The sequence below is a fragment of the Arachis hypogaea genome, chromosome 20 (genome assembly GCF_003086295.3).
Source record: "Arachis hypogaea cultivar Tifrunner chromosome 20, arahy.Tifrunner.gnm2.J5K5, whole genome shotgun sequence".
Classification (NCBI taxonomy): Eukaryota; Viridiplantae; Streptophyta; class Magnoliopsida; order Fabales; family Fabaceae; genus Arachis; species Arachis hypogaea.
In genome coordinates, this window is record NC_092055.1 from 9232911 (window position 1) to 9254833 (window position 21923).

Below are 21923 nucleotides of genomic sequence, written 5' to 3' on the forward strand. Positions count from 1 at the left end.
GAACCAAGGTCATTCGAATCAGTTTTCCATTCTCATACCCCACCAAATTCCAGAGAAAACAACCTAGAATCGGGTCGGGAAAGACTCGAGCGGCATATTCAGGCGATGGGGGACGATCCGGGGAGGCTGTATCGTTTGGATGGAGTTGCTCATATCACCGGGGTGATCAACGACGAGGTTAGTGGTTTCTGATATTGTTTTTTGATAGTGTTTTATGATAGTGGTTTATGATAGTGGTTGATGATAGCGGTTTATGATAGTTGTTTTTGTTAGCGGTTTATGATAGTGGTTTATGATAGTGATTTTTGTTAGCGGTTTATGTTAGTGGTTTATGATAGTGGTTTATGTTAGTGTTAGTGGTTTATGAAAGCGGTTTTGTCGATGGTTTATTTTAGCGGTTTAGGTTGGTGGTATTGGAGGTGGTTAACTGAGTGGTTTTGCATGTTCGTTTCTCTAGTGGATTTGCAAGTGGGTTATGTTAGTGGTTTTTTGGATGCGGTTTTGCTAGTGTTTTACTACGTTTTGCTTTTCCATGTGGTTTTTAGAACCGGTCTATGTTTGCGATTTACGTATGCAATTTTGGTTACTGGTTTAATATATCTTCTATTGCATGATTACTTTGTTGGTTCTTTACGGCGTGAATTGTATATGTTAGTGGTATTTTAATTCGTTATAATTATGCGGTTCATGTAATGCGTAGCCCCGGCGTTGCATATCGAGCATGCGGCGGCAGCAGGGGATGCGTCTTGATGAGAGGTACGTTCCGTACTTGCAGATGGCCGGATTATACCATCTTGCGAGACTGAACGACAGATGGTTCCGATTAGACGAGCCCCTTGTGAGTGCCTTGGAGCGGTGGCGGCCGGAGACGCACACGTTCCACATGCCGTTCGGAGAGTGCACCATCACACTTCAGGATGTCGCGTACCAGTTAGGGTTGCTAGTGGACGGACATTACGTCAGTGGTTGCCTGACAGACTTCCACGTATACATAGAGGGTGGCCGGCCAGCTTGGCAGTGGTTCTAGAAATTGCTCGGTGTGTTACCTCCCGCAAACCAAATTCAAAAGTTCGCAGTGAACTGCACCTGGTTCCAGGAGACTTTTGGAGAGTACCCCGACGGGGCCGATGAGGAGACAGTTAGGCGCTTTGCCCGTGCCTAATTCATGATGTTGTTGGGCACCCAGCTGTTTGCCGACAAGTCCGGCAATCGTATTCACATCAGATGGCTACCCTTTGTGGCTAGGCTTGAGGAGATGGGTGGCTACAGTTGGGGGTCGGCGGCACTAGCATGGTTGTACCGGTGTATGTGCCGAGTGGTCAACAGACATGTCGTGAAGTTAGCTGGGCCGTTACAGTTACTTCAGTCTTGGATCTTTTGGCGGTTTCCTGGTTTTAGGCCTGCTGGGTATGATGCGTTTAGCTGGCCCCTTACCTCGAGGTACCACTATTATAGTCTACTATTCATCTTTATTTTATTTATTTTCAGTTTCGCATGCAATTTTATGCCTTTTAGAATCATTCATGAATGCACTACCATGTTTAAATTCCTATGCAGGTGGTCAGGTTACAATCCTGGGGTTAGCGAGAAGGGACCTCGGGTGCAGATGGCTCGACTGAGGATCGACATGTTACAGGCTAGGGATGTAAGTACGCTGAGCACCTATGTATAGTTAGTGCTTTTTTTAGTTTATATGGTTTAACGAATAAATCAAATGGATTTGATTTGCTTTTTTCAGTTTATATGGATGCCCTATAGCACTCCCGACGTTCTTCAGGTTGTCCATCCGGAGGTCTTGGAGCCTCGTATGTGGCCTTCACCAGCGAGCACACAAGGAGGTTCCTGACCCCCTTCAGGATTGAGTTTACACACTCAGAGATATTGGTCGTCATGTGCCCAAATCTGCGCCCCTCATCACAATAATGTGTCCACAACGAATACTCAATCCGGTTCACCCAGTCACACATCGCCGGATTCTCAGAGCACAGAATGTCAAACCAGTAATCGAACTCCACTTCGGTCTTGGCATATGCGGCGTTCACAAGAAGCCTCCGAGCGTCTTTGCCCTTGAAGGTGAGCGCGAAATTTGCTGCTACGTGTCGAATGCAGAATGCCCGGTATGCAGTCGAAGGTAGCCATCCCCCATCAGGAGCCTCAAGCGCAGCCTTGATGCCGTTATGCCTATCCAAAATAACTAGCAGACCTGGCTGCGGTGTCACGTGCTGACGAAGGTGGGAGAGAAAGAAGGACCACGACTTAGCATTCTCACCCTCGACTAGTGCAAATGCCACAGGGAGTATGTTGGAGTTCCTGTCTTGTGCAATCGCGACAAGCAACGTTTCCCCATACTTGCCATATAGATGGGTGCCGTCAATACTCACCAACGGCTTGCAATGACGGAATGCCTCGATACAAGGTGGGAACGTCCAGAACAGCCTGTGAAAATAAGCTTGAAACTCGTCCAGCTGTCCCCCAACTCGAACAGGGCTAGTCCTGAGGACTGCTACAGTACCAGGCATGGTCAACTGGACTCCTAACACCCACCTAGGGAGCTCGTTGTACGACTCATCCCAGTCACCATAGATGACGGCAACAGCCTTCTGCTTCGCCAGCCAGACCCTCCTGTACGTCGGCCTGAACCCAAAGTGTGCCGCCGTGGCATTTAGGAGCACCTTGATGTTGACGGATGCATCAGCCCTAACCATTGGCATAATGAATGTCGCTATGACATGATAATCCAAACTCCTATGGTCGCTGGAGATAGAGGTGGCGAGACACGTATGCGGTCCGTTGTACCGTTTGACTTCCCAAATGTCCTTGCGCTGCCGGAGGCTCAACCGAATCAACCATGTGCACCCATTCCCAAACTCAGAACACTTTCCCACATACCGGCGATAGTCAGACTCAACTACCTTGTACTGTACCCCTCGGCGGATGCTGTAAGTCTTCACACTCAACAGGGCCTCATCTTTATCCTAAAATTGCTGACCAACTTGGAACTCTGTCATACCAGCAGTCCCTTCCGCATCTCTAGCGCCAAATCCAGCAGGCTGCCCAGGAAGCCCATCCTGCCTCATGGCATCCAGATCCAATGATGAAAAATGGGGTGGGTACTGCTGTGTGCCAGAGCTAGATCCACCTGCAACCCCTCTTGGGTCACTCACTCCGAGATCATTGCCACTGTCATCAGCAATCATATCCGGCTCAACATCATCGTCATCTGGATCTTCAAACAATCCGTCTCCAATACCAGCCGGTGTAGCACACTGTACTGAGGTCGGAAGATGTTCCCCTGTACCAACCTCGTCGCCAACATTACCGCTGAGATCAACAGCGAACGAAGGGGAGGCCACAGGCTGGATCGGTGGCTCATACGCAGGGACAGAGGAAGAAGCAACGGCAGGTCTCGAGCTAGAACCGGCCACCATGGCTAAAGTATGCGTATTCCGGTTCGAACCCCCGAACTGGATACCACATCAACCAACTTTGCCAACAGCTCTGGTGTCCTCACCTCGGGAAACTGCCGGCGACAATGAAACATGACCTGCAAGTCCTCATCACTCCCGATCGTGAAGCAATCATACTTCACGGTATCTTGGAGCACGGTAGTTGGAATGCGATAGAAAAACTTCTTAACCCTTTTCACACCTTCCAGACCAAGTTTCAGCAGTGCAGAGCTAACAAGGTCATCATATCTCGTCGTCGGCCTCACGATAATACAAAGAGGATCCTTATCGGTGAACTTCACACCGGATCGAGTTTTTCTCTTAATCGATCCTCTGTGGTGAACCAACACTAGAAAACTATCCTCACTAGCCATCTGACCCCTCTATTGAGAGCAACTCACGTTCACATCATATATATAGAGCTCTGCTTCACAGTAATTCGAATCATCCTCATTCGCACTATATATAAGTAATTTGAATCAAGTCATTTCGAATTAGCCCTGATTACCAAACCAGAGTAATTCGAATCAAGAAGATTCGAACTTCCTCCTTAATCACGTGATCTTAGTAATTCGAATTGAGTTAATTCGAACTATGCTTCCCTAATTCGATGTAGCTTGATTCGAACTACTTTGGCAGAATGCTTGGTAATAATTCGAGTTATATCAATTCGAATTATGTAGAAACCTAATTCGAATTTTGTTGATTCGAATTACATAAAAGTATGCTTTGGTTGATTGATGAATGAGAATCTCGTTTGGCTGATATACGTAATTTTGAACTCCCCTTGGCATATATCTATTTTTTACCCTAATAATTATAATTATAATAATTGTAGTCGCTATAGTGATTTAGTTGTAAAAATAATAGAAAAGAATAAAAACAGTAAATAATAATAGAGAAAAAATATATTTTATTTAATTTATTTTTAATATATATTTTTATTTTAATGTATATTTTACATTAATAATTAGTTTGATAATTGATTTTTAATATACATCTAATATAATTATAAAAATATGAATAAAATAAAATTTAAAATTATCTATTTACAACATTTGCAAAATCATTACATCTCACTCTTAAACGTAATCTATCTAAACTGCTGTGAAAGTTTTAAAATTTTAATGTAAACTGTTATAAGGTACAGCGATTTATTTATATACGTCAATGAACTAAACTCTCTGTATCTCACATGGGGGACAAAAAAAGAGAGAATTTAATTTCTGGTAAACTGTTGATAGGTGACATAGTTTACATTTTTCATAAATTTTTTTTATAAATTGTTAGAGTCCATAAATTTATATTGTGTTTCAATTTGCATGTAAACTGTGACACCATCAAGCAATTTCAGCTCATTTACATCATTACATGTATAAGTAAACCAATACACTCTATAACAGGTTACGTTACAATTTTAAAACCTACCGTCTATAGTGATTTACATAGATTATAACGATTTGCAAATGTTGTAAAGGGATAATTTTAAGCTCTATTTTATTTAAATACATAAATTGTGCTAAAAATAATATCTCTAAGACAAAAAAGGATATTTGTTTTATATTTTTTAGAATTTGAATGAATAAAACTGTGCACGTATTTAATATATAAAATAATTATAATTTTAATCAATTTAATTCATAATTAAAATTTAGATAGATTAAAGGCAAGTTTCTGAAGCATATACATTAAATATACTTTTGAATTATTCAGAATGATATTCAAATACGCTATTTGATGTTGAAACAAAATATATATACAAGATTATTGTTTATTGATTTAACCCCCACAATTCAACCATGTCTTGTCCCCAAGATTGAGAAAGACCTCTCTCCACAGCAATATCTCCTCCTTCAAAAAGTAAAAGGTAGCTTGATTAATCGTTCTCGCTCTTAGTGCTCCACATACATTTATGCAGGCCATTATTGGTATCCATTGAATTCCGAAAAATAGAGTGTGAGGGGCTATGGAACTGTTTGTGATGCTAATTTGAGGCACCGAAAATGACTATAGCTTTTGGGGAATGGGATGAAAACAATTGCTAAATGTGATTGTGACAACTTAGTGTACTTCACCCTTTTTTCCCCTAAGGTGCATAAATATTTCATATGCAAAATTACATTAAGTAGTTACTCCCTAAACTTATATGCTCAATTTTATATTTCATTTACATATCTTATGTAGTACCATGTCCTGCTGTATTCAATATTCGTCTTTGTATTATCTGTGGAATATATATAGTTTTTTATTTTTGTGAAGAAGGATATTATTTGAATAGATAATAACCTTTGTCTCTTAATTTAGGACTATGGAAACATGTCGAGTCTGTTGCGGTTGGTCCATTTAATCACTTTAAATGAATATAGTTTTTTCTCTAAACACAAGTTCATGAAAATGAGATGCTTAATGGACTCCGCCCGATTAATCCATGAATAAACGAGTTGGCCTGCAAATAAATAGGTTGACCCGTTTAACATTTTTAACAATGGAATTCAAATATATCAAAATGTAACAAAATATCTTAAGTTCCAATCCAATAATCTATTTAACAAAACAAAAAATTCAGCCCAAAGTTAGTATTTTAGCTCCTAATTAAAAATTGAGTTATAAAGTAATTAAATTTAACCTTGTCGACAATGATATTGGATTGAATTATGCAGCTTTTTTTGAAGCATGCACATGGCCATACACATCGGCTTTGCTGTTAGATTTCTAACCCCATGAGTAGCTTCAAAAGAAAACAGACAATTTGAGTTAGTAGTGTATATATATGTCATGTTTTCATGTAGTTGTGGATTTAAATTATATTATTCATCATTGGACCCACCATGGTTGAATACATGAATATGTTGAAGGCTACAAATTTCGACTAACCAATAATAATATATAAAATGGTGTTCTTTTCTTTTATCATTTAGTTGTAGTGCCAAGGAGTAACCGCCAAGGAGTTCAGTCTCTGCACTATAGTTGTGTATGTATACATCATATGATAAAAGAAAAGAAAATATTGTAAATGAAATAAGTGGGGTTTAATCGAATATGTTTTCCAAGTAGCCGATCTGTCTTGAACTTTTGGTGATTATGTATTGAGTTCTTTTGCAGAAAGAAATACAGTTTTTTCTTTTTTTAATTTTTTGTGGGGTCACATTTAGTTACGTCATGTAAGTGAAATTATTGCTTCAAATGCGAATATTAAAATAAAAGCTGATGCATGTTGAAATTCGATTAGATTCTACTTTGTTGAATTAATTAATTAATCCAATTTTACTTTTCTTAATGGGAAAAATGAGATTTTGAAGCATACCCTTTTGCTTCACATTGATTAGCACTAGGTAGAAGGTCATCTCAGTGTCACCCCTTAAATGCTTCATTCACATCATAGCATTATTGAAGTAGGGGAATATTATTATTGGGACTGGAGAGGGTGAATAAATAAATAAATAAATAAAGTGAAGAGTAAATGTGACAGCACTCTCCTTTGTTAGTTGTCTCCAATGGTAGGACCTGTGGTAAATTAAAATTTGATGAGCACCATAATTGGTGCATGGTTATATTCAGAAACCATACATGAGTTTTAGATTTCATTCATGATCAATATTTTAATAAAAGATTCTGCTCCATGACGAAAAGGCAATATATTAATTATAATCTATGCATAGTTAGTGTCTCTTTGAGTTGAACAGGACAGAGTATTCGACAAAAATTATGTTTTTGTGTCAACATTGAACATTCAGAGGGAAAGCATTATTTCCTCTTTGAAATATCCATTTATTATAAAAGATGTTTACCAAAACGAAAAATGTATGTAGAGTAGAAAAGAGTTGAAAGAATGAAAAGTGTGTGAATATGCATGTATAGGTATGATAATCCAATGAGAATGAGAATAAGTAAAGAGTGGGAGGAAACTGCAAAGTGCAAAGCAAGAATGTTAGATGGGCCCATTTCTAATGATATGCAAAGAATGATAGGACAATGGACAACCACCTCCACCACTAGCAACCAGCAACCCACTAAAACTACCAAATTACCCTTTGGTGGAGTAGAAATAGTATGATGTAATTAGGTGATCATGCATGCCAGATGCAGTGTAGTGGGTCAAACACTCAAACTCAAAACACAAACACAATCAAACAACAAAGAAACTTCTCTTTTATATTCTCTCTTTCCCCATTCTCAGCATTTTACATTGCATTGTATCAAAATAATGGGGTAAGTTCATATATATTTCTAATAAAAATACTATTTAAATACAAAAAATTAATTATTAAATCAATAATTATATATATATATATATATATATATATGTTGTTTAATTTATTTTTAATATATATTTTATATTTTAATATATATATAATCCTGATTCATCTTTAGGGTAAATTTTAATTTGGTTTTTAATTTTTAAACCTCCTATTTTGTCCCAAAAAATTTTAAGAGTTTTAATATTGTTCTACTGTTAAATTTGAACGAATAGTTAACGGAATGAGTAACGTAGACATTAACAATGTTATTAATTAAGTAATATCTTCTTATTTTCGTATATTAAAAAAATATAGTTAAAACTTTCTTCTAACACTTTTTTTTTCGTATTTTTTTTGTATAAAATTTTAAATTCTAGCAATTAATCATCAATGTTCTAATATAAAAGAAAAAAAATTTTATATTAGTAATCGTTGATGGTTGATTTTATTTATATATTAAAAATAAACGTTATGAATTATTTAATATGTTAATTATTCATGTCAAATTTAACAGTAAATAGTATTAAATATTAAAATTTTTTATATTAAAATAAAATATTAAAAATTAAATTAAAATTTAATTTAAACGTCAAGAATATTAAAATAATACTTTAATCCTATATTAAATTAATCTATGTTTAGACTTCTTTTTTATTTTGGTACAACCCACTATATTAAGCTAATTTTAGGTATTTGTTAACTTTACATGTTTCATTTCCTTTTACCAAGTCTTTTGTCATAGTCTCATCAAATTATATATGATAAAAAAAAAAGTTAAGTATGTATACAAGATATAATTTTACTAACAAATGTTATAAAGATACTAATCAATAGTGTTACAAATAAACAGAAAACATAATTGATTTAAAAATTTTAATAAATTAAAAAAAACACCTTTTATTTAACCAAATTCTTTAAATCTCATTTCATTGTTTTAGATGCCTAAGAAAATACATGAATTTGTTCTGAATCTTTTTCTATTGAAGTGTTGTAATAAGAACGAATTGAATGGCCATTTATGAAATTGAGCAGCTAATTTTTTTTATACTGAAAGAATAATTTTTTAAGGTAAGTTTAAAATTAATGAAGGTTGAAATTAAAAGCTTGTCACTTGTATAAATAGTAGAAGCAACGATTGAAATAATACACAATAATAACAACAATAATAATTCTCTCTCTTTTTTTACTGAGCAATATTTCTCCCTCTCACTTTATATATATACACATTACATTATTTAATATTAAGTAAATATATATATGAATCATCTTTATTGAGCTAATTATATTTTCTATTTATACTTTCTTATTTTATATTTATCCTTCTTAATTATTTATTTTACAACACGTTATCAGTATGAGACTCTGATCAAATTTTAGGAAGACTCAGGTAACAAATTTTCATTATGTCGAAGCTCACTCATCTTGAATTTAATGCTCTTGATATATCTGTAAACAATTATTTATCATGGATATTAGATGCTGAAATCCATCTGATTCAATGGATCTTAGAGATACCATTAAGGCTGAAAATAATGCATCCCAGAAGAATAAAGTCAAAGTCATGATTTTTCTTCGTCGTCATCTTGACAAAGGATTGAAAAATGTCTCAAAGTAGCCTAAGGGCAAAAAAGTTTTGAAGGGAATTGCACATAAATGCTAGACTCAGTTCAAGCACGAGAATGCCAATCAACTATAATGGTAGCTCAACCAAGGACTCAGAAAGCACTTTTTCCAGCACTTGTGCCAACTAACCCAACAAAGCAAGCCCTTCTATTGGATACGAGATTGCAACCAGAGCCATCTTGATTTGAAGAGCTTAGGGAGAGCAAGCAAACGGAACTTCACATACAAAATTTATTGAGTAGCCAGAAGAAGTTCCTCATAGGCTAGGGGTGAAAACTATTAAAGATATCTCACATTAAAAGATCCTGCAAATCTTTGGAAAGACCTTGAAGAAATGTATAATTATAAAAAAACGGTGATACTTCTTCAAGCTCGATATAAATAGATGCACTTGCGTCTACAGGATTTTAAATCCATAAATGAATATAATTTGGCAATGTTTCGAATCACCTCACGAATGAAATTATGTGGGAAAAAGATATCTGATAATGATATGTTAGAGAAAACTTTTTCGACCTTCCATGCCTTGAATGTGCTCCTGCAGCAATAGTATCGAGAAAAAGGATTTAAAAAATATTTTGAGTTAATTTCTTGCCTTCTTGTTACTGAACGCAACAATGAGTTGCTCTTAAAGAATCATGAAGCGCGCTCTGCTGGCGCCGCCCCATTTCCTGAAGTAAATACGGCAAATCATTAGGGCTGCACATGGATCGGATAATATCCGCATATCCACGGTAATTATCCGCATCCGATCCGAATTTTGCGGATATTATCCGATCCGCACTATGGTAGGATCGGATTGCGGATTTGGTGGTGATATTCGCGGATCCGATCCGCAGATCCGCATATCCGCACATCACATATAAATAGCATAGTTTAAGAAAATAAATTCTAATGTGATATGAATTTTAGTGCGTTGTTTTATGAATTTTATGATATCTTGTTTTTTATTTTTTATGTTGTACTTCGACTTAGAATAATTAAACTTAAATCCTGTGTTATTATTTTTTTTGTTATTCAAGAGAATTTTTATTGATAATATTTTAGAATTAAATATGCTTAAACAGGTGAAAAATGATTTTTTTTTTTTTTGTAAAAATAGCCAAATGGAATTTGGAAATATTTTTTTTGAATTATGCGGATATATCCGATATCCGATATCCGATATCCGATCCGCATGATCGGATCCGGCCTGAAAAATTGCGGATATCGTATCCGATCCGATCCGATCCGTGTGCAACCCTACAAATCATTACCCCAGAAGAGGTAAATGGCAAAGTTTTAATAACAAGAAAAATTATGGAAGGAAAAGAAATTATATTCAAAAGAGAGGATCTCACCAGAAGTGGAATAAAGAAAGAAATATTGAGTAAAATAAAACAATAGAGGATAAGTGTTTCCGTTGTAGTGGAAAGGGCCATTGGTCGCGTACCTGTTGTACACCAAGGCACCTAGTTGATCTTTATCAAGCATCTTTGAAAAAAGGAGGACAAAGGAAAGGAAACAAATTTTGTTTCAAATGATGCTGAAAATTTTACCACTTATTATGATGTATCTAATTTCTTTGAGGATCCTGAAGGAAATATTGGTCATTTGATCAATGATGAAATAGTTTCCATGTAAATAAATAATGTAAAGAACTTATTGTTAAGTTTTATTTTCTATGTATTTAAGTTTCAAATATGATATATATAAATAATGAAATATTAATGTTTATGAATTTTGAAATTATTAAATGTGTCATGTTTTAAAATAAAATTTTAGTATATGACATTATTTTTATGTACAGTATTTTTTCGAAAAATAATTCCGATCAAGTATTCAATTTAACTGTGCATACTACTCATTTTATTATTATTATTTGTCTTTGAAGAAAATGGCAAGGATATATAATGAAGATGTATACCTTGCGGATAGTGCAAGTTTGCACACCATTCTCAAAAGTGATATATATTTTACCCATCTTGTGTCAAAAGAAGAATATGTTAATACTATTATTGGCTCAAGCAATGTGATTGAAGGCTCCGGAAGAGCTATAATTTTGTTTTCTGGAAGAACAAAATTCATAATAAATAATGCACTATTGTCTACCAAGTCTCTAACAAACTTGTTGAGCTCTAAAGATATTCGCCGAAATGGATATCATATTGAGACTATGAATGAGGGAAGTCATGAGTATTTATGTATCACAACTCATGATTCAAATAAAAAGGTTATATTAGAAAAGTTGCCCTCACTTTCATCTGGGTTATATTATACCAAGATTAGTGCAATTGAATCACATACCACTGTAAACTAGAAGTTTACTAGCCCAAATGAATTCATAACTTGGCACGACCGATTGCGTCATCCGGGAACAACCATGATGTGGAGAATTATTGAAAACTCCCATGGACATTCACTAAAGAACCAGAAGATTCTTAAATCTAGTGAATTTTATTGTGCTACATGTTCTCAAGGAAAGTTAATTTTAATGCCTTCACCAGTAAAGATTGGATTTGAGTCCCCTGAATTCCTAGAAAGGATTCAAGTTGATATATGTGGACCTATTCATCCACCATGTGGATCTTTTAGATATTTTATGGTTCTGATAGACGCATCTTCGAGATGGTCACATGTGTGCTTATTGTCTTCTCGCAACCTGGCGTTTGCGAGATTACTGCCTCAAATTAGTCGATTAAAAACATAATTTCCAGAAAATCCAATCAAAACAATTCGTCTTGATAATGTTGGTGAATTTTTACTTTCCAAACTTTTGATGCTTATTGTATGGCTAATGGAATAAGTGTTGAACATCCAATAGCTCATGTTCACACACAAAATGGGTTAGCAGAGTCACATATTAAACGTCTCCAATTAATTGCTAGACCCTTACTTATGAGAACAAATCTCCCAACCTCGGTTTAGGAGCATACTATTTTACATGCCGCAACACTTATTCGTTTGAGGCCAACGAGTTACTATCAGTTCTCTCCTATGCAATTAGCCTTTGGCCATCAGCAAAATATTTTCTATTTAAGAATATTTGAGTGTGCAATATATGTTCTCATTGCACCACCTTCTTGCACTAAAATGGGACCCCAAAGAAAATTGGGGATATATGTTGGATATGATTCTCCCTTTATAGTGAGGTATCTTGAGATACAAACTGGGGATGTATTTAAAGTCCGATTTGCGGATTATCATTTTGATGAATCAAAATTTCCAATATTAGAGGGAGAAAATAAGCTTCCTGAAAAGGAACTTAATTGGATTGCATCATCGTTGATGCATTTAGATCCTCGATCAGGGTAACGTGAACTAGAAGTTCAAAAGATTATACATTTGCAAAGAATAGCAAACGAATTGCTTGATGCATTTTCTGATACAAAGAGGATAACCAAATCTTATATACCAGCGAAAAATGCCCCAATTCGAATTGATGTCCTAATCGGACAAATAGCCACTGAAGCAAATTCACGCCAGAAGCATGGCAGGCCTGTCGGGTCCAATGACAAAAATTCTCAGAAAAGAAAAGAGGTCAATACTATTCCTACTGAAAAAGACATAGTAAAGACACATGCAGTTGTCCAAAATTCTTATATAGTTTTAACGCCACAAGACGTTCAGGTACCTGAAAATTGTGAAAATGACGATATCTCGATAAATTATGTCTTTACAGGAGAGAAATGGGACCGAAATAAGATAATTGTCAATGAAATATTTGCATATAATGTGGCATTAAATATCATGCATGAAAGTAAGGATCTTGAGCCAAGATCAGTCAAAGAATGTCGACATAAGAATGATTGGCCAAAATGGAAAGAAGTCATGAAGGCTGAGTTAGACTCACTTGCAAAACGTGAAGTCTTTGGACCTGTAGTCTGTACACCAGAAGATGTAAAAACTGTTGGATACCGATGGATATTTGTGAGAAAATAAAATGAGAAAAATGAAGTTAGCTCGACTTGTAGCACAAAGTCTTTCACAGAGACCCGGTATAGATTATGAAGAAATGTATTCCCATGTAATGGATGCGATAATATTGTGTTATTTGGTCAGTTTATCTGCATATCATAAACTGCATATGCATTTAATGGATGTGGTAATAGCCTATTTATACGGCTCATTAGATCGGGATATCTATATGAAAGTCCCTGAAGGACTAAAGATATCTAAACCATCCAATGAATATTCACAGGGGTTATACTCAGTTAAATTGCAAAGATCTTTATATGGTCTAAAGCAATCTGGACGAATGTGGTATAATCGTCTTATTGAGTATCTGGCCAAAAATGGATTCAAGAATGATGATATCTGTCCATGTGATTTCATAAAGAAATCTGCATATGGATTCATTATAATTACTGTGTACGTTGATGATTTAAATATCATTGGGACTCCTGAAGAGATTCCAACAATTATAAAAACTCTAAAAGAAGAGTTTGAGATGAAAGATCTTGGAAAGACTAAATTTTGTCTCGGCTTGCAGATCGAGCATGCAAAAAATGAGATCTTTATTCATAAAACAACATACACAGAAAAGATATTGAAGAGATTTTATATAGATAAGTCACATCTATTAAGTACCCCAATGATCGTAAGATCTTTGGATGTGGAAAATGATCAATTCCATCCTAAGGAAGAAAATGAAGATATCATTGGTCTTGAAGTACCATATCTTAGTGCCATTGGAGCACTAATATATCTTGCTAATAATACACGACCCGATATATCATTTGCTGTGAATTTACTAGCAAGATATAGTTCCTCTTCAACCAGAAGACATTGGAATGAAATCAAACAAATATTTCGATATCTTCATGGAACAGTTGATATGGGATTGTTTTATCCCTATGGATCCAAGTCACAACTAGTTGGCTATGCAGATGTCGGATACTTATCTGATCCACAAAAAGGGAGATCTCCAACAGGATACCTATTTACATATGGTGGAACAGCTATATCACGGAGGTCCACAAAACAGACGATTGCTGCAACATCCTCTAATCATGCCGAAATACTAGCGATTCATGAAGTAAGTCGCGAGTGTTTTTGTCTCAAGAGTTTGATCCAATATATTCTGTCATCATGTGGACTGATTGATCATAAGATAGCTCCAACTGTCCTATTTGAAGATAATACAGCATGCATTACTCAACTTAAAGGCGGATACATCAAAGGCGATAGAACAAAGCATATTTCTCCCAAATTCTTCTTCACTCATGATCTTCAAAATCAAGGGACAATTGATGTCCAACAGATCCGCTCAAGTGACAATCTGGCAGATTTATTCACAAAGTCACTCCCAAAATCCTCCTTTGAAAGATTGGTACATGAGATTGGGATGCGCTGATTTTGAGACATTAAATGATATCGACAAAAGGGGGAGACTGTACTCTTTTTTCCTTCGTCAGGTTTTTTTCTCATTGTGTTTTTCTTGACAAGGTTTTTAATGAGGCAGTCCCCATCACAAAGGATATTGTACTCTTTTTTCTTCACTGAAATTTTTTCTCATTGAATTTTTCTTTAGTAAGGTTTTAACAAGACAATAATCCTAAATAGACATCTAAAGGAAGTGTTGTGATAAGAATGAATTGAATGCCCATTTATGAAATTGAACGCCTATACTTGAAGAAATAACTTTTCAAGACAAGTTTAAAATTAATGAAGATTGAAATTAAAAGCTTGTCACCTGTATAAATAGTAGAAGCAACAATTGAAACAACACACTAATAATAACAATAATAATTCTCTCTCTTTCTTCAGTGAATAATATTTCTCTCTCTCATTTTATATATACACATTACATCATATAATATTAAATAAATACATATATGAATTATCTTTATTGAGCTAATTATATTTTCTATTCACACTTTTTTATTTTATATTTATTCTTTTTAGCAATAGTATGCATATTTTTGCAATGAGAACACATAAGAGGAGAGGAGAGTAGTTGTAATGAGTTTTGACTTCCCACAGAGAATGAGACTCCACAAACAAACAAACAAAAACATTAGCTATCTTCCAACCCAAGTTGTCAAAATGTTCTTCTTTTCTCCAATGCCCATTAACCAAGAAGCTGTCATCATTTTCACCCTTCCTCTCTCTCCTCCTTTAATGGTTTAGCTTTGCACTCTCTCTTTGAGTCTTTTCCCCCCTTCTTTTTTATTTATTTATTATTTTTTTCTCTTCTCAAATTTTCAATCTCTCTCTCTCTCTCTCTCTCTCTCTTCTAAAGTCTTAACCCTTTCTTGTTCTAGCTCTCTTGTTGAACACACTCTTGTGCTTGGTAGGTTGTGCTGTTAGAGGGTGATGGGCCCTGAAATCCACTGAACAAGTTCTAATGGTGAGGGTCTCTTTACCCCCTCTCAGTGCTTGCTCACCCTTTGCCCAAACTTCTTGCTGTCTCTCATTTTAGGTTCCCCTAACCTCACAAAGATAAGTTTTTTAGGGTGTTTTGATTTTATTTAACTTGATCTCAAGGTCCTAGGCTCCTTAGACTGTTCATTCTCCAAGATTTTCAATCTGAGGTTTTCTGATTGATTATATATGCATGCACTGTGAATGTGTTCTTTGAAAGCTTGCCTCTATAGTTCAAGTTCCCATCTTGAAATTTTCAGTTTTTATAGTCACTGAGCTGAGAAAAGTTGGGTTATGGGAGTGGATTCTCCCTAAGCTTGTGTTGGGCATGGAGTTTGACGGATAAAGACTTGATCTTTGAAGTTGCAATTAGTGGACTCAGCTTCTCATTAAGATGGACAGAGTTATTCAACCTCCTTTGGTAATTTCCTTTTGTGCCTTTCTTTTTCTTCTCCCTTTTTTTGGGTGAATAGTTTGAGTTAAACTATGTTTAAAATTGGGTTGACTTCCCTTTTAAGTTTTGGAACGTCGCAGTTTGTTTGGTCTTTCGTGTAGTGTTACTGGTCCAGTTGTTGAATTTTGCCATGCCTTAATGTGCTGTTTCCAAAGAGCTTCATAAAGAAGTTTTATCCAGAAAGGAGCTTCAACTAATGAGTATTTTTTTCAGGAGGTGTTGATGTTTGAAGATATTTGTTGTTTAATAAGTAGAGATGGTTTGCTGTTGAAAGCCATTATTCACTGCACATTTATTCTGTCCATTTTGCATGTGGATCTCCCTGAAATATGAGTCAACTACAATCTATCTGTGTCATTTTCTTTGAATTGTGGGAAACTGTGGCCATAGGGCTCTTGTCCGTAACAGTTGATGATTGCATTCATTGAATCGTTATGTCACAGTCTGAGTGTTTAGCAAGGGATAAATAATGTTGGACATAAATCATAAAAAATGAGAAGACAATGGAATGAAATGAATAAGTTGTCTTCTCAAAAGGACCAGTCATTTATTGTGCTTTGAGGGCTATGTACCATTGCATATTCTGTACCCTTGGACTTGAAAATTTGCTCTCTTTAGCTGCCTTTTAAGTTATGAATAAATAGTAATTAGGGTGCTCTATCTGCTGCTGCTCAAGTTGTAGTATAGAGGTTGAGACACAGATTATGGCTCATGTTTCAGTTTTCTTTTATTTTAAATTAAAAGGTAGCTAAATGGCACTTGTGTCTCAAATGTTTATGTGCAGGTTGATACGACTGCATGTTTATGTCGAGTAGATACGGGGTTGAAAACTGTTGCTGGAGCAAAGAGGTATGTCCCTGGAACAAAGCTGTGCCTTCGACCAGATATTAAACCATCCATTCACCCGACAAGAAACAAGCCAGCTCGTGGTGACAGAAGCCGGAATCAGTCCCCACTACTTCCAGGACTTCCTGATGATCTAGCTATTGCTTGCCTTATCCGGGTCCCAAGGGTTGAACACCGCAAACTTCGGTTAGTCTGCAAAAGATGGTATCGTCTCTTGACTGGTAACTTCTTTTACTCACTCCGCAAGAGTCTTGGGGTTGCAGAAGAGTGGATATATGTCATTAAGAGAGACCGAGATGGGAAAATATCATGGCATGCTTTTGATCCTGTGTACCAACTATGGCAGCCCCTGCCTCCAATTCCTAAGGAATACTCTGGAGCTTTGGGTTTTGGCTGTGCAGTTCTAAGTGGTTGTCACCTGTACTTGTTTGGGGGGAAGGATCCACTGAAGGGGTCAATGAGAAGGGTCATCTTTTATAGTGCTAGGACAAATAAATGGCACCGTGCCCCAGATATGCTTCGCAGGCGGCACTTCTTCGGTTCATGTGTCATAAACAATTGTCTGTATGTGGCTGGTGGAGAGAATGAGGGCGTCCATCGGTCCTTGAGATCAGCTGAAGTTTATGATCCTAATAAGAATCGATGGTCATTTGTTTCAGATATGAGCACTGCAATGGTGCCTTTCATAGGTGTTGTCTATAACGGAAAGTGGTTCCTGAAGGGACTTGGTTCTCATCGGCAGGTTATGAGTGAGGTTTACCAGCCAGACACTGATAGCTGGTATCCTGTTTTTGATGGAATGGTTGCCGGCTGGAGGAACCCGAGCACTACTCTCAATGGACAGTTGTATGCCTTGGACTGCAAGGATGGTTGCAAACTTAGGCTTTACGACGAGATTACCAATTCATGGAGCAAACATATTGACAGTAAAATGCATTTAGGGAACTCGCGTGCTATGGAGGCTGCTGCTCTAGTCCCCCTCAATGGCAAACTTTGTATCATCCGGAACAATATGAGCATTTCTCTGGTGGATGTTTCCAAATTCGAACATTTGAACGGATCTTCCGCCGAACAGTTATGGGAAACTATTGCAGGGAAAGGACAGTTCAGGACTTTAATGACGAATCTGTGGTCTAGCCTTGCTGGGAGAAACAGGCTCAAAAGCCACATAGTTCACTGTCAGGTTCTTCAAGCTTAAGAGGGTTGTATAGTGCTGAAAAATTGAAGACGCGTTTTGGTTACGAGTTACAACATCTGTATAGATGGTATATGTTTGAGAGGCCAGACCAAAGCTTATTACCAGAAATTCAATGGCACAGTCTACCAATAAATTTGATCTCGAATCCCCAGGATCATGTTCAACACAAGAGGTGACAGTGACACATAGATGAGATGTTTATTATTTACTAGTTATAGTGCTACAGATATATGGATACGTAGTTGTTACATTTTGAAGATTAAGTCACATGGTTTTTATCATCAGCTTGTGTTGGTGTTGGACGGGGACAGGAATAATGGTTTAGTTAGATTCAGTTTGGTATTCCCATAAAATTGAGGGTGAAAAATTCAAGAGTTAGCTTTCTAGTATAATTTTTCATCTGTGAATTTTCCTCCCTCATTTTCTGTAGTGACAACCAACTGAACATGTTCTTAATATAATATAGAACTGTTGTCATCCTTCACCTTGTTTTTCTACTTGCTTAACTAAGTTGGTGTGAAACTAATATGACTCTATATGCTGTCTTATGATTCAACTGAATTTCTTGTGTAGATTAGACTCACTAATGAGTAATGAAATTTCATAATCTATAATGAAAGGATTTATATAGAACTAATCATGAAAAGCTTGGTAAGAGGATTTGGAATGGAAAAAAGAATGTCTTACAAGTGGGTATCACAAACTCACAATACAGGAAATATAATAATAAGTAAATTACATTGTAATTAACAGATTGCATTTCCGTGTTAATCACGGTTGAATTTGTAACTTCTATGTAAGTGATTAACTCTTTGCATTGTCACTTTACTAATCTCTTCACTTTAGACGAGTTTGATCCCCGAATGAATGTTGCCATTAATTTTGCATCCAGCAATATAGGATCTTGGCAGCAACAAGTACTTGTCTTTCTGCCTTTTGTACTCTTTGTATCGAAGGAAAAAATAACCAAGATAATCAAAATCGATTGGAGACAACTTTGCCTATTCAAATTCCACATTCACAGTCATTATTTCGTTCACAATCATCATAACATGATGAATATTAATATATAGTCATTGTACCTGAATTAGAGCCCACAGTGCCCAGAAAATGTGTGATGCCAGAGCATATGCATTTGCCTCTACATATAAAGTCTCTAGATCCTCCCTAGCTACCTGTATTAATAAATCAACATATATGTTCATGCTTAATCCATGTAATATAATTTTATTAATTATGATGACTTAATCAGTTAATCCACTTCACCATGGTAACAAACCTCGTTTGGTCTCTCAGGTTGTAAGTAATGCCTGAAAAAATGGTATTGTTCGTTCCTATTTGGGTAGCTGCATGAAAGATTCAAAAAATAAAAGAAATTGTTCAAGAACCAATAAGAGAGAAGTATTTAGGAAGAAAGTGTAAAAAAACTTACAAGGTGTAGTCACAATCAAAGCCTGCATATTCTGCAAAGTGATTTCCTATATCATAACCTCTGTAGTTGTATGATGCATACTCATAATCAATGAGGTAAACTTTATCTGAAACCATAATCAAGAACCATATGATTATATGAATCACTTCAATGAGTTCATTCACAAAACATTAAGAATGCTAGTACTTGTGTTCATATACAGAGATGCTTCCAATGTATTCAATACCTTGTTCATTGTTGATCATGACATTTCCAGAAAGCAAGTCATTGTGAGCATAAACCACAGGAGAATTAAGCCTGTCAGTTACCTCCTGTCAAGGTGCAGAAATTGTTGACAAACAAAGATTGCTTCATCAAAACCATTAATGCAGCCTTTAGTATGTTTTCTCAAATTGATCCTAGCAAATTAGATCTATGGAAAAAGGCAAACTACCTTGAGCTCCACTATTTCATCATGGACTTTCGCGAAAGAAATCGTTTCATAAATCTTCTGCTTTTTAATATCATCAAATTCAAGAACAGATGCTGGAAAAGAAAATGAAGCAAAAGTCAAAATAATTGATATGAGTATGTTGAGCATAGCTTACTTCTACTGAAATTGAAAAGAGTAAAAAGGACCTTGCTCAAAGAACTTCCTGATCTCATTCCACAATTGAGGTTCCTTAGAACCTGGAATTTCCACCTGATGAAATCTTTGTAACTGCTTTGCTATTTTAGCAGCCTGCTTTGGCTCTCGCATATCTGCCATTAATGGCAATATTGTCAATAATGGCTTCTCTTAACATGATATTTTTCTTCATTCTTTTCCCATATTTGTACCTGATGGAGTAAGAGTATTTGCAATGATAAACGAATGCACCATGCCATTCCCAAAAACTCCAAGCCACGTTGCACCAAATCCTGCAGCTGAGATGTACTTTGTGGCCTGAACACAAGATTTAATTTCACAAGCAGTTACAACCAACAGGGTCTAATGGCGATTAGTTATGAAAATATCTTCACAGAGTTGAGAACTGTTAAATGGTTTGACATGTTTAAACTAAATCGCTTAACATAATAGGCATAAAAACAACTTCATAATAATGTCATCAAATAGTATAGGATGTAACCTGCAACTCTCTTTGACGATCGATAATGCTGTCAGTGTTTAGTCCAAACAATCTGATTGCTATAGAGACATCAACACAATTTTCTTCCTTAACAGAAACCTTGAGCACTAAGACATAATCATTGATAGATTAATCAGTGTGTTCCTGTAGAAAGTGGCAAACATAATCTTATCTGGAAGAGCAAAAAGTAGAGAAAATTATTCACTAACACAAATTTGTGATGCCACCGGATATTCTCTCAACAAGAAAGCAAGAATCATCCAGCTTTGACCAGTCCTTGAACATATTCTTGCACAACTCCCTGCAGGAATTTATAAAAAAAATCCTTAAAACTTAGGACAAATTAAATTCCTGTGTATAAAAACTAGCTAGGAAGCATGAATTGGAAAACTAACACAATATGGTTCTTGATATGAGGAAGTGGTAGTGAGGGATCTATAGTAAGAGGCGATGACAGAATATTCAGTGAGGCATAGCCTTGACATTCTTTTTGCTCTGCTACTTCCATGGCATTCCAGATCTTCTTCACTTCACAAAACTATATGGTGTTCTATACCTTAAATAATGTTCTATATATATATATGGTGTTGGAAAACTGCACTTCACAAAACACGTTATTTTGACAATGACAATATACAATGATTGCTTTATTCACACATGTGCATTTATTGATAGGGAGAGTTCTAATGTTGATAAACAAGTTTAACTAATTATATGATTTCTTTATAAACAACGTTTTTCAGAACAAAATATAATATTTTGAATACCACAACCACCATCCAGTTCATGAAATGTAATAATTGCCGAGGGAATTAAATTATTGAGAAGTATTGACTTTGGGATTTGAATTACCACAACAACGTTTTTGTATCTTGTATTATTGTCATCAAATTAACCTTAACTAATATGATTGATACATGAGTTGATATTCAATTTAATTCTTGAATTTGTACGTGAGTTTTTATTTAGTCCTTGAAATTTCAATTATCTCTATTTAGTCCCAAATTTTGTAAAACGTGCCTCACATTAGTCTCTGGAACGATTTTCAGAAAAAAAAGTTAATGGAACGTTGATATCGACAGTCAGACGTTACACTGAAATTTGTAAAATGATGTAGTTTTAATTTTAGCATTCAAATAGCCTAAAAACGGTGTCGTATCACTTGTTTTGTTAGATAAAGTTTCAATAAACACTACTTGCAATATTGTTTTTGAGTTATTTAAATGCTAAAA

At 35.7% G+C, this 21923-nt stretch overlaps 2 protein-coding genes across 3 annotated transcripts; one reads left to right on the forward strand and one right to left on the reverse strand.

The window, feature by feature from the left end:
- The first annotated feature begins 15219 nt into the window (after positions 1–15219).
- LOC112782596 (F-box/kelch-repeat protein At1g55270) lies at positions 15220–18629 on the forward strand. Of its 2 annotated transcripts, XM_072230489.1 has the most exons (3): positions 15377–15638; positions 15913–16073; positions 16891–18629. In XM_072230489.1, exons 2-3 carry the CDS (start codon positions 16047–16049, stop codon positions 18148–18150), a joined length of 1287 nt encoding a protein of 428 aa, XP_072086590.1. In that variant the 5' UTR covers positions 15377–15638; positions 15913–16046; the 3' UTR covers positions 18151–18629. The 2 variants fall into 2 exon arrangements, with proteins under 2 accessions (XP_025680846.1, XP_072086590.1); XM_025825061.3 differs by having other exon boundaries at positions 15220–16073.
- A 120-nt stretch (positions 18630–18749) lies between these two features.
- On the reverse strand, positions 18750–21416 carry LOC112782597 (probable ethanolamine kinase). Its single transcript, XM_025825062.3, has 11 exons — positions 21087–21416; positions 20901–20992; positions 20692–20798; positions 20402–20507; positions 20201–20323; positions 20016–20107; positions 19809–19893; positions 19583–19688; positions 19430–19496; positions 19233–19325; positions 18750–19151 (listed from the first exon to the last, which is right to left on the reverse strand). The coding sequence occupies exons 1-11, from the start codon at positions 21197–21199 to the stop codon at positions 18993–18995; spliced, it is 1143 nt and encodes a 380-aa protein (XP_025680847.1). The 5' UTR covers positions 21200–21416; the 3' UTR covers positions 18750–18992.
- Positions 21417–21923: the final 507 nt, after the last annotated feature.